At 49.6% G+C, this 13,179-nt stretch overlaps 1 protein-coding gene across 1 annotated transcript; it reads right to left on the bottom strand.

The window, feature by feature from the left end:
• Window positions 1–139: 139 nt before the first annotated feature.
• Window positions 140–12,507, bottom strand: aicda (activation-induced cytidine deaminase). Its single transcript, XM_038822280.1, has 4 exons — window positions 12,410–12,507; window positions 8,406–8,824; window positions 5,615–5,730; window positions 140–847 (listed from the first exon to the last, which is right to left on the bottom strand). Exons 1-4 carry the CDS (start codon window positions 12,415–12,417, stop codon window positions 794–796), a joined length of 597 nt encoding a protein of 198 aa, XP_038678208.1. The 5' UTR covers window positions 12,418–12,507; the 3' UTR covers window positions 140–793.
• Window positions 12,508–13,179: the final 672 nt, after the last annotated feature.

The raw sequence follows: 13,179 nt of genomic DNA, 5'->3' as shown, positions 1-13,179 counted from the left end.
GATTCCAGTGTGGAACTCACACTCTGGTATCTATTATTCTATATAAACACCACCCGAATCCCTCGATTAGACTCCGGCATGCAACTTGCTCCTGTCCGTTTGACATTATAAACTCCCTGAAATTAATTGATGTAGAAAGTTAGTTTCAAGTATTTTATTTAACCGGAGTACAAGGTTTGACTGTACAGGTGAATATGTCTTGCTTTATTAATGCTTTTTAAAATTGAATTTGAGTGGAATGTCCTCCCAGTTGGTATGATGTGACGATGCTGGCATGGGACTGGGGTGGGCACAGTAATAAGTCTTACATCAGCAGGTTAAAGTCACTTTAACCACTAGCTTTGGAATCACTAGCTTTCGGAGCGATGCTGATGAAGGAGTTGCGCTCCGAAATTCCAAACAAGCCAATTGGACTTTAACCTTGTGTTGTAAGACTTGGTACTGCTCCCAGTTGGTGTTTGATACTCAGGCACACATCATGGCAAGTCCCATGCTTCAGTCTCGGCCTGGTCTGAGTGGGGCAGCCAGGGTTGATCTTGTTGTGACTGAAGCAAACCAGATTTTCCACTCTCTAACTGTTTTTGGTAGAGTTTGGGGGTGTCCTGACAAGCCTGGGGCCTAAGTAGTTGCCGTGCGTGATGCAAGCCCCTTGCCTGGGCTCTGAAGAGGCCTGAAAGGAGGCCGGCGGAGGAGGTGGAGAAATGGGCGGCTGCTTTCTCCTGCGGTCAGTCAGTTGATTGTTGGTTGGCGAGAGGAGGCAGCCGTTCACCAAGGGTTATTAGGGTCACTGAGATCAGAGGCCCAGCAGTTTGAATGCATCCCTGAAATCGTCAAATTCGTCCAGTGGCTGTGGGAGAGGGGCAGAAAGAGAGAAAAGAAACATGAGAGAAAGTAACCAGTGTTCCTGCAGTCTTCGTTCAGAACCATTAAGAGAGTGATAGTCTTCAATGGGAGGATTAGGGGATTAGATAGAATACCTACAGTTCAGAAGGAGGCCATACAGCCCATTGGGTCTGCACCTACCCTCTGAAAGAGCACCGTACCTAAGCCCACTCCTGTACCTAACCTGCACACCCCTGGACTTTAAGGGGCAATTTTTTTTAAATCATGGCTAATCCACCTAACCTGCATATCTTTGCACTGTGGGAGGAAACAGGAACACCCAGATGAAACCCATGCAGATATGGGGCGAAAGTGCAACCTTCACACTGACAGCCACCCAAGGCCGGAATTGAACCTGGGTCCCTGGTGCTGTGAAGCAGCAGTGCTAGCCACCTTGCCATCCCTGGCCTCCGATGGGAGAGTTGGGGAATTAGAGGAATGGTCTTCGATGGGATAATTGTGGGATTAGAGGGATGGTCCTGGATGGGAGAGTTTGGGGATTAGATGGCCTCCGATAGGAGAGTTAGGGGATTAGAGGGATGGTCTTCACTGCGAGGGTTAGAGGGATGGTCTTCGTCTGGAGAGTTGGGGATTATAGAAATAGTCTTCAGTAGGGGATTAGACGGATGGTCTTTGCCATGAGAGTTAGCGATTAGAGGGGATGGTCTTCAATAGGTGAGTTAGGGGCTCAGAGAGATGGTCTTCGATAGGAGTGCGAGGGGATTAAAATAATAATCTTTATTGTCACAAGAAGGTTTACATTAACACTGCAATGAAGTTACTGCGAAAAGCCCCTAGTCGCCACATTCCAGCACCTGTTCAGGTACACAGGGAGAATTCAGAATGTCCAAATTACCTAACAGCACGTCTTTCGGGATTTGTGGGAGGAAACCAGAGCACCTGGAGGAAACCCACACAGATACAGTGTGCAGAGTCCGCACAGTCAGTGACCCAGGCCGGGAATCGAACCTGGGACCCTAGAGCTGTGAAACAACTGTGCTCCCATGCAACCCCTAGATTAAAGAGATGGTCTTCGGTGGGCAGGTTAGAGACATTATTAGGGGGTAAGAGGGATGGTCTTCGAGGGGGAAATTAGGAGAATAGAGGGATGGTCCTCGCCAGGAGAGTTAGGGAATTAGGTGAATGATCTTGAATGGAGATTAAGGGGATTAGAGGGATAGTCTTTGATGGAAGAGTTATGGGATCAGAGGGATGGTTTTTGATTGTGGGCGTTAGAGGATTAGAGGGATAATTTTCACTTGGGAGAGTTAGGGGATTAGAGAGGTGGTCTTCACTGGAAGAGTTAGAATATTAGAGGGATGATCTCTAATGGTTGAGGTATGGGATAGTTCGATGAGAGAGTTAAGGAGTTAGAGGGATAGTCTTCGATGCAAAAATCAGGGGATTAGAAGAATGGTCCACATGGAAGATTTGGGGGATTGGAGGGATGGATTTTGATGCGAGAGTTAGGGGATTGGAGGGATGGATTTCGATGGGAGATTTGGGGGATATAAGGGAAGGATTTTGAATGGAGTGTTACGGGATTAGACAGATGGTCTTCAATTGGAGAGTTCGGGATTAGATGGATAGTGTTGGATGGGAGAGTTCAGAGATTAGATCGTCTCCGATGAGAGAGTTGGGGGATTAGCGAGATGGTCGTCAGAGGGAGATTTGGGGATTAGCGGGATGGTCGTCACCAGGAGAATTAGGAGATTAGAGAAATGCTCTTTGCTGGGACAGTTAAGAGATTAGAGGGAAGGTCATCGATGGGAGAGCTAGGAGATTAGAGGGATGGTCTTCGATGGGAGAGCAAGGAGATTAGAGGGATGGTCTTCGATGGGAGAGCTTGGAGATTAGAGGGTTGGTCTTCGATGGGAGAGCAAGGAGATTAGAAGGATGACCTTCATTGTGAGAATTAGGGGATTAGAAGGATGGTCTTTGATGGGGAAATTAGAAGAGTAGTGTTTGGTCCTCGCCGGAAGATTTAGGGGATTAGAGGGTTGGTCTTGAATGAGAGCAAAGCGATTAGAGGAATGGTGTTGAATGGAAGAGTTGTGGGATCAGAGGTATGGTTTTTGATGGGACGGGGGATTAGAGGAATGGTCTTTGCCGGGAGAGTTGAGGGATTAGAGGGATGGTCTTCGTCATGCGAGTTAGGGATTAAAGGGATGGATTTTGATGGGGGATTAGAGGAATGGTCTTCACCGGGAGAATTAGGAGATTAGAGGGATGGTCTTCGCCGGGAGGGGATGGGATTATAGAGTTGGTCTTCGATGGGAGAACTAGGGAATTAGAGGGATGGTTTTTGCCGGGTGTGTTAAGAGATTAGAGAGTTGTCTTTTCTCAGAGTGTTAGGGGATTAGAGGAATGGTCTTCGATGGGAAAATTGAGGTATTAGAGAGATGGTCTTTGATAGGAGAGTTGGGGTATCGGAGGGATGGATATCGATGGGAGATTTAGGTGATTAGAGGAATGGTCTTTGCAGGGAGAGTTAGGAGATTAGAGGGATGTTCTTCGCCAGGAGTGTTGGGGTTTAGAGGGATTGACTTCCATGGAGGGTTTTTGGATTAGAGGAATAGTCTTTGATGGAAGAGTTATGGGACTAGAGGGATGGTTTTCAATGGGAGAGTTCGGGGATTAGAGGGATGATCTTCTATGGAGAGTTTGGGAATTGGAGGGAAGGTCTTTGAGTAATGGCCTGAGAGGAATAGTGTTCACCTGTCGAGTTAGGGGATTGTAGAGATGGTTTTTGATGGCAACGTTAGGGTTTAGAGGGATATTTTTTAATGGGTGAGTTAGAGGATCATGGGATTGCATTCGCCAGATGATTTTAGGGGATTTGAGAGATGATCTTCCACAGGAGAATTAGGTGATTAGAGGGATGAATAGAGGGATGAATTTTGAGGGGGGAGTTAGGAGATTAGAGGTATGGTGTTCGCCTGGAGAGTTGTGGGATTAGAGAGATGGTCTTTGCCGGGAGAGTTTGCTTCAGGGGCCAGATGGCCTCCTCCTATTCCTAGTTTTTAATGTTCTCATGTAGTTGGGGGATTAGAGAGATGGTCTTTGCCGGGAGAGTTGGGGGATTAGAGAGATGGTCTTTGCCGGGAGAGTTGGGGGATTAGAGAGATGGTCTTTGCCGGGAGAGTTGGGGGATTAGAGAGATGGTCTTTGCCGGGAGAGTTGGGGGATTAGAGAGATGGTCTTTGCCTGGAGAGTTGGGGGATTGGAGAGATGGTATTTTCCGGGAGAGTTTGGGAATTAGAGAGAGATGGTCTTTGCCAGGAGAGTTGGGGGATTAGAGAGAGATGGACTTTGCCGGGAGAGTTGGGGGATTAGAAAGATGGTCTTGGCCGGGAAAGTTTGGGGATTAGAGAGATGGTCATTGCTGGGAGAGTTGGGAGATTGGAGAGTTGGTGTTTGCCGGGAGAGTTCAGGGATTAGAGAGATGGTCTTTGCCGGGAGAGTTGGGGTTTAGAGAGAGATAGTATTTTCCGGGAGAGTTTGGGGATTGGAGAGATGGTGTTTGCCGGTTGAGTTGGGGGATCAGAGAGATGGTCTTGGCCGGGAGAGTTTTGGGATTAGAGAGATGGTCATTGCTGGGAGAGTTCAGGGATTAGAGAGCTCGTCTTTGCCGGGGGAGTTGGGGGATTAGAGAGATGGTCTTTGCCGGGAGAGTTGGGGGATTGGAGAGATGGTGTTTGCCGGGAGAGTTCAGGGATTAGAGAGATGGTGTTTGCCGGGAGAGTTCAGGGATTAGAGAGATGGTCTTTGCCGGGAAAGTTGGGGGTTTAGAGAGAGATGGCATTTTCCGGGAGAGTTTGGGGATTGGAGAGATGGTGTTTGCCAGTTGAGTTGGGGGATTAGAGAGATGGTCTTGGCCCGGAGAGTTTGGGGATTAGAGAGATGGTCTTGCTGGAGAGTTCAGGGATTAGAGAGCTCGTCTTTGCTGGGGGAGTTGGGGGATTAGAGAGATGGTCTTTGCCAGGAAAGTTCAGGGATTAGAGAGATGGTCTTTGCCGGGAGAGTTGGGGGATTAGAGAGATGGTCTTTGCTGGGAGAGTTCAGGGATTAGAGAGATGGTCTTTGCCGGGAGAGTTAAAGGATTAGAGAGATGGTCTTTGCCGGGAGAGTTGGGGGATTAGAGAGATGGTCTTTGCCGGGAGAGTTCAAAGATTAGAGAGATGGTCTTTGCCGGGAGAGTTGGGGGATTAGAGAGATGTTCTTTACCGGGGAGTTGGAGGATTAGAGAGATGGTCTTTGCCGGGAGAGTTGGGGGATTAGAGAGATGGTCTTTGCCAGGGGAGTTGGAGGATTAGAGAGATGGTCTTTGCCGGGAGAGTTGGGGGATTAGAGAGATGGTCTTTGCCGGGAGAGTTCAAGGATTTGAGAGATGGTCTTTGCCGGGGGAGTTCAGGGATTAGAGAGATGGCCTTTGCCGGGGGAGTTGGGGTATTAGAGAGATGGTCTTTGCCGGGGGAGTTGGGGTATTAGAGAGATGGTCTTTTCCGGGAGAGTTGGGGGATTAGAGAGATGGTCTTTGCCGGGAGAGTTGGGGGATTAGAGAGATGGTCTTTTCCGGAAGAGTTCAGTGATTAGAGAGATTTTCTTTGCCAGGAGAGTTTGGGGATCAGAGAGATGGCCTTTGTCGGGGGAATTGTGGGATTAGAGAGGTGGTCTTCATATGGAGGATTAGATGGTCTTTCCACTGACATAGCGCTGAATATTCACTCACCTGCAGGATTCTTCTCAATAATCGACTTAATCGAACTGAGTTCTCATGTAACCCCTCCCATGCCTTAAAGCCTTTCTCTTTTGTCGCGACAAATGTGTTCCAACAGTAAAAATAATCTTTAAAAAGGAAACACAGTGTTAGATACAGAGTAAATCAACCTCTACGTTGTCCCCATCAAACACTCCCAGGACAGGTACAGCATGGGGTTAGATGCAGGGTAAATCACCCTCTACACTGGCCCCATCAAACACTCCCAGGACAGGTACAGCACGGGGTTAGATACAGAATAAATCACCCTCTACACTGTCCCCATCAAACACTCCCAGGACAGGCACAGCACGGGGTTAGATACAGAGTAAAGCTCCCTCTACACTGTCCCCATCAAACACTCCCAGGACAGGTACAGCACGGGGTTAGATACAGAGTAAACCTCCCTCTGCACTGTCCCCATCAAACACTCCCAGGACAGATACAGCACGGGATTAGATGCAGAGTAAATCACCCTCTGCACTGCCCCCATCAAACACTCCCGGGACAGGTACAGTTTAGGATTAGATACAGAGTAAAGCTCCCTCTACACTGTCCCCATCAAACACTCCCAGGACAGATACAGCACGGGATTAGATGCAGAGTAAATCACCCTCTACACTGTCCCCATCAAACACTCCCAGGACAGGTACAGCACGGGATTAGATACAGAGTAAAGCTCGCTCTACACTGTCCCCATCAAACACTCCCAGGACAGATACAGCATAGGGTTAGATACAGAGTAAACCTCTCCATACCACTGTCTTCATCAACTATTTCCAGGACAAATGCAGCAGAGACAGAGAATGAAATTTTACCTGCAACAGTAGTGTACACGCCAACATTGAGGGCATTTAAAAAGTTATTGGATAAGCATATGGATGATAAGGGCATAGTGTAGGTTAGATGGCCTTTAGATTTTTTCCATGTCGGTGCAACATCGAGGGCCGAAGGGCCTGTACTGCGCTGTATCGTTCTATGAAAGGGAGCCGGGCGGGGGTGGGGTTCTCTGCTCTTCCCCCTTACCCGGTCCCCATTAACTGCAGGCTGCCTGGGTTAGGTTTTAAGGTGCCCAGTAGCTAGTGTTCCCAATCCCCTCACTGATTTGATTGACACAAAAATGGGTTTTACAGCACAGGAAAGAGTCCCTTTGGCCCATCAGGTGAGTGCTGGCTATTGAGGCCCTAACTCTTCTAATTCAATTTTCCAGCTCTTGGACTGTCACCTTGTCTGCTATGGAAATTCAAGTGCTCATCAAAAATTCTTAATAGCTGTGAGAGTTCTTGCCTCAACCACCCTTTCAGGCAGTGAGTCATATATTCTATGCCTTGGCTAGTAAGTATCTCAAACTGACGTAGTGAGGTGAATAGCTGCACACTGCTGCAAGATATCGACAGACGGGTCTGATGGGCAGAACAATGGCGAATGGAATTCCCACGGAAATGTGAGAGGTGATGAATTTTGGGAGGACTAACAAGACAAAGGAATACACAATTAACAGTGGGACACTGGGAAGTACAGAGAATCAGAAGGACCTTGGGAAATTCCTGAAGGCAGCAGGACAGGTAGATAAGAAGAGAGTTACTCCTATGGCAGAATATTATACACAGTTCAATCGATCCTTGTTCTATTACCATTGACTTTCTCTAGTTACTAAAATAGAGACGTACAGAGGACCTTAGGTTGCATGTCCAAAGATCCATGAAGACAGCAGAACAGGCAGATAAGGTGGTTAAGAAGACACATGGGACACTAGTTTTTAAGGCACAGAATATAAGAGCAGGGAGGTTATGCTGGAGCTGTATAAAATGCTAGTTAGTCCACAGTTGGAGTAAAGTCCACAGTTCTGGTCACCACACTATAGAAAGAATGTGATTGCACTAAAGCGGGTGCAGAGGAGATTCACCAGGATGTTGCCAGGGCTGGAGCTTTGCAGCTATGAAGAGAGGCTGGTTAGACAGGGGTTGTTTTCCGTGGAGCAGAGAAGGCTGAGAGGGGACCTGATTGAGGTGTACAACATTATGAGGAACATAGGATGGACAGGGAGGTACTTTTCCCCTTCGTAGAGGGGTCAATAATTGGAGAAGGGAGCCTAGATTTAAGGTAAGGGACAGGAGATTCAGAGGGGACTTGAGGGAACGCTTCTTCACCCAGAGGGCGTCAGAAATCTGGAACACGTTGTCTGAAAGGGTGAGTCAGAAGCTTTCGTAACATTTAAGAAGTATTTTGATAATCACAGGCGATGCAATAACTTCCTGGGCTTATGGCCAATGCTGGATAATGGGATTAGTGCAGTCAGGTCTTTATTTGACTGGATTGGACACCTAATGGGCCGAATGGTCTCCTGCTGTGCTTGTGACACCTATGAAAATCAATCCCCCATTCACCCCCTCCCCCCATTGCTTCCCTCAACCGAATGGAGGATATCTCGATGAAGCCAACTGAATTCTTTAGTCACATTTAAACTCATGTCAAGACCACAGGAAGGGAAGAAGACCAATTAGCCCCTTCCAGCCTGCTCGGCCATTTAATAAGATTGTGGCTGATCGAGGGGCATTTAAGATCAAACAACGCTGCTGAAATCAGATGGAGGACAGACCGGGTCAGGGCGGCAGGTTTAATTCCCCTTAAGGGCATTAGATTTACGACAATTGATTCAGGGTCTTGTTTGGACATTTTTCAATTTCTCAGACTTTTTTTATTGAAATCAATGTTTCACCATTGATGATTCCCCTTCCCCCTTGACCCCCAGTGGCACTCTGACCTTTATAGGTCATGATCCACAGGTTGACCCCGGCTTGTTGGAGACGGCGGAGGCCCTCGGGCTGAAGGGTTTTATCGCCGCAGTAGTACAGGCGGGCCACAAAGAGGCGGAGGCGCAGATTGGGCCGAGCGCGGAGGAACTCGACCACCCTCAGCGCGCACTCATAGCAGGGGCTCCAGGAACTGAACCAGGTCAGCCGGTAGGTGCGTTCGGGGTTCAGGTCCCAGCCCGTTAGGAGGTGAAGGAAGACCATCTCGGCATGCACTCCAGGCTTATTCCTCAGGAATCCAAAATCCAGGGAGCTGGAGGTGTCACTGTCCCGCCGTTTTACGATGTAACATATATAGGTCTCGTGTCGGCCCTTGGCCCATCTCGCGTTCTTGAAATGGTAAAGGAATTTCTTCTTCACCATAAGGCAACTGGGGAGGAATGGGAAGAAAGACAGGGTTAGATACAGAGTAAAGCTCCCTCTGGACTGTCCCCATCAAACACTCCCAGGGCACGTACAGCATGGGGCTAGATACAGAGTAAAGCTCCCTCTACGCTGTCCCCATCAAACACTCCCAGGACAGTTACAGCACGGGGTTAGATACAGAGTAAATCTCCCTCTACACTGTCCCCATCAAACACTCCCAGGGCAGGAACAGCACGGGGTTAGATACAGAGTAAAGCTCCCCCTACACTGTCCCCATCAAACACTCCCAGGACAGGTACAGCACGGGGTTAGAAACAGAGTAAAGCTCCCTCTGCACTGTCCCTATCAAGCACTTCCAGGACAGGTACAGCACGGGGTTAGAAACAGAGTAAAGCTCCCTCTGCACTGTCCCCATCAAACACTCCCAGGACAGGTACAGCACGGGGTTAGATACAGAGGAAAGCTCCCTCTACACTGTCCACATCAAACACTCCCAGGACAGGTACAGCACAGTTAGATACAGAGCAAAGCTCCCTCTACACTGTCCCCATCAAACACTCCCAGGACAGGTACAGCACGGTTAGATACAGAGTAAATCTCCATCTACACTGTCCCCATCAAACACTCCCAGGACAGGTACAGCACGGGGTTAGATACAGAGTAAATCTCCCTCTACACTGTCCCCATCAAACACTCCCAGGACAGATACAGCACGGGGTTAGATACAGAGTAAATCTCCCTCTACACTGTCCCCATCAAACACTCCTAGGACATGTATGGCACGGGTTAGGTAGAGAAAATCTCCCTCTACAGCCTCCCAGCGAATGCTCCCAAGACACGTACAGATGGGGTTAGATATAGAGTAAAACTTCCTGCACACTGTCCCCTTCAATATCTCCAAGGACAGGCACAACCAGGTCAGGGGACAGATAAAGGCGATTCTGGACCCAAATTTTATACAATAAACCACCGCCAGGTGGTGTCCTCATTAGCACGGTCTTGCCTTGTGTAATACTGTGACCTGTCCTCCAGGGGACAGCTTTTCTATCGGTCACCTGCTGTAATACTGTAACCCACCATCCACTCGAGTGAGTGCTATTGAGTTGCTGTTCATTCAGCTGGGTAAGAGTCGTTCAGTGTGCAAATCAACTGTCAAACGAATTTCGAAAAACTAAAAACAAGTGCTGGCTATTCAACTGTGGGATGCATCACAGATGGAGTCCTGTGGCCAATAAACAACAAGACTAGCTCAGCGAGGGGCACGAGGAGAAAGCATTGCGGCATTAAGCCTCATGGAGTGAGGGGTAGCTGACAGCAATGGTATCATCCTTAACAATCCTTCAATTTATACGTTAATGAGAACTGGGAGCATTCTGGCACCCTGTAAAGAGGGAACGCGCACTATCAGAGGATAAGTACTGAGGGAGTGCTGCACTATCAGAGGGTAAGTACTGAGGGAGTGCTGCACTATCAGAGGGTCAGTACTGAGGGAGTGCTGCACTATCAGAGGAACAGTACTGAGGGAGTGCTGCACTGTCGGGGGGTCAGTACTGAGGGAGTGCCGCACTGTCAGAGAGTCAGTACTGAGGGAGTGCTGCACTGTCAGAGGGTCAGTACTGAGGGAGTGCCGCACTGTCAGAGGGTCGGTACTGAGGGAATGCTGCACTGTCAGAGGGTCAGTACTGAAGGAGTGTCGCACTGTCAGAGGGTCAGTACTGGGGGAGTGCTGCACTATCAAAGGGTCAGTACTGAGGGAGTGCTGCACTATCAGAGGGTCAGTACTGAGGGAGTGCTGCATTATCAGAGGGTCAATACTGAGGGAGTGCTGCACTGTCAGAGGGCCAGTAATGAGGGAGTGCTGCAGTATCAGAGGGTCAGTACTGAGGGAATGCTGCACTATAAGAGGGTCATTGCTGAGGGAGTGCACATTGTCAGAATGTCAGGACTGAGGTAGTACTACACTGTCAGAGGATCATGATTGAGGGAGTGCTGCTCTGTCAGAGGATCAGGACTGATGGAGTGCCACACTGCAAGAGGGTCAGTACTGAGGGACTGCTGCATTGCCGGGGGGTCAGTACTGAGGGAGTGTCGCACTGTCAGAGGGTCAGCACTGATGGAGTGCTGGAGTGTCGGGTGGTCAGTACTGGGGGAGTACCGCACTGTCAGAGGGTCAGTACTGAGGGAGTGTCGCACTGTCAGAGGGTCAGTACTGAGGGAGCGCCGCACTGTCGGGGGGTCAGTACTGAGGGAGTGCCGCACTGTCAGAGGGTCAGTACTTAGGGAGTGCCGCACTGTCGGGGGGTCAGTACTGAGAGAGTGCCGCACTGTCGGGGGGTCAGTACTGAGGGAGTGCCGCACTGTCGGGGGGTCAGTACTGAGGGTGTGCCGCACTGTCGGGGGATCAGTACTGAGGGAGTGCCGCACTGTCGGGGGGTCAGTAGTGAGGGAGTGCCGCACTGTCAGAGGGTCAGTACTGAGGGAGTGCCGCACTGTCGGGGGATCAGTACTGAGGGAGTGCCGCACTGTCGGGGGGTCAGTAGTGAGGGAATGCTGCACTGTCAGAGGGTCAGTACTGAGGGAGTGTTGCACTCTCAGAGAGTCAGTACTGAGGGAGTGTCGCACTGTCAGAGGGTCGGTACTGAGGGAGTGCTGCACTGTCAGAGGGTCAGTGCTGAGGGAGTGCCACACTGTCAGAGGCTCAGTACTGAGGGAATGCTGCACTGTCAGAGGGTCAGTACTGAGGGAGTGTTGCACTGACAGTGGATCAGTACTGAGGGAGTGCTGCACTGTCAGAGGGTCAGTACTGTGGGAGTGCTGCACTGTCAGAGAGTCAGTACTGAGGGAGTGCCACACTGTCAGAAGATCAGTACTGAGGGAGTGCCGCACTGTCAGAGGGTCAGTACTGATGGAGTGCTGCACTGTCAGAGGGTCAGTACTGGGGGAGTGCCGCACTGTCAGAGAGTCAGTACTGAGGGAGTGCTGCACTGTCAGAGGGTCAGTACTGAGGGAGTGCCGCACTGTCAGAGGGTCAGTACTGAGGGAGTGCTGCACTGTCAGAGAAGACTTGAATGTGAAAGCTGTCTGTCCTCTCTGGGGCTGGTGGGTTTAAATGGAGGGTGAGGTGGGGGATAGGGTCTGGCAATTGAGGATGCCGGGGGTTATCTCCGCTCTGACGGACAAGCTGAGTGGGAAATCCCTCGGGTGAGAACTATTTCAAATTCGGTGATAAAGAAAGCAGTGCTTGTGGGTGAGAATCCCAGCTGGTGATACTGGGATCCTGCTGTGTTCTGCCTTTCAGGTTGCAGCTTGCTGCTGTGGTTGGAGTGTGAGTCAAATCAGAACAGCGTCAGTATGAAGGGTGTCAGGCCCTCGCAGTATTACCCGGGGGATCACTGCAAGGCTGAATGGGGGTAATCGAACAGAATCTTCCCCTTTCCTCACACTTCCTGCCCCAGTGGGATGTGTTTGGGGAGAGAGGTTGCTGAGGGAAGGCACCGAGTATCGAGAGGTTGTGTTGCCTCAGAGCAACGCCAGGGATCTGAGGGAGGGTGGTGCCCCGACAGCTGAAATGAAAACCCTTTCACCTTACCTGTCCATTGGTTTTAATCTGACTGTCTCCCCGCTCACTCTCTCTGAATGACTCACTGCTGTTCTTCTACAGATTTGACTCTGCCACGCTCAAGCACCAAACTCAAATCAGCGACTGAGAGTGTTCCCTCCCACACTGACACATACACAGCCACGCTCCTGATTGGCGACAGAGAGTTTAAACTCTGTCTGTCCTGTCCCCATCAAACACTCTCAGGACAGGTACAGCTCAGGGTTAAATACAGAATAAAGCTCTCGCTGCACTGTCCCCATCAAACACTCCCAGGACAGGTACAGCTCAGGGTTAAATACAGAATAAAGCTCTCGCTGCACTGTCCCCATCAAACACTCCCAGGACAGGTACAGCACGGGGTTAAACACAGAGTAAAGCTCCATCTACACTGTCCCCATCAAACACTCCCAGGACAGTTACAGCACGGGGTGAGATACAGAATAAATCTCCTTTTACACTGACCCAATCAAACATTCCCAAGCCTTATCTCAAATTTTACTCTTTATCCCCATTGTTCTAGTTTCCTCTTTCCACCCTCTCCCCATTCAGGTTAAGAGGTAATAGTTTATTCTTATTGATCAAATTAAATCCTTTAATCATCTAAAATCACGCAATTAGATTTCCCCTAACCTCAGTGGGAACGGAAACTCCTCCATTCTAACTCTGCCTCACTCTCTCCCATCACTCTCTCCTCTCTCTCTCTCTCCCTTCTCTCTACCATCTCTCTCTCCTCTATCTCTCCTGTCACTTTCTCTCCC

Source organism: Scyliorhinus canicula, chromosome 16, assembly GCF_902713615.1.
Source record: "Scyliorhinus canicula chromosome 16, sScyCan1.1, whole genome shotgun sequence".
Classification (NCBI taxonomy): Eukaryota; Metazoa; Chordata; class Chondrichthyes; order Carcharhiniformes; family Scyliorhinidae; genus Scyliorhinus; species Scyliorhinus canicula.
The sequence above is the reverse complement of the archived record's forward strand: the minus strand, read 5'-3'. Positions and strand labels throughout refer to the sequence as shown.

Excerpts from the sequence above, each read along its gene's own strand:
- aicda (XM_038822280.1), bottom strand. Across the intron at positions 5,731-8,405 it reads GTGGATCATGACCTATAAAG|ATTATTTTTACTGTTGGAAC; the intron begins GTCAGAGTGCCA and ends TCCTTTTTAAAG. Across the intron at positions 848-5,614 it reads TATTGAGAAGAATCCTGCAG|CCACTGGACGAATTTGACGA; the intron begins GTGAGTGAATAT and ends CCTCTCCCACAG.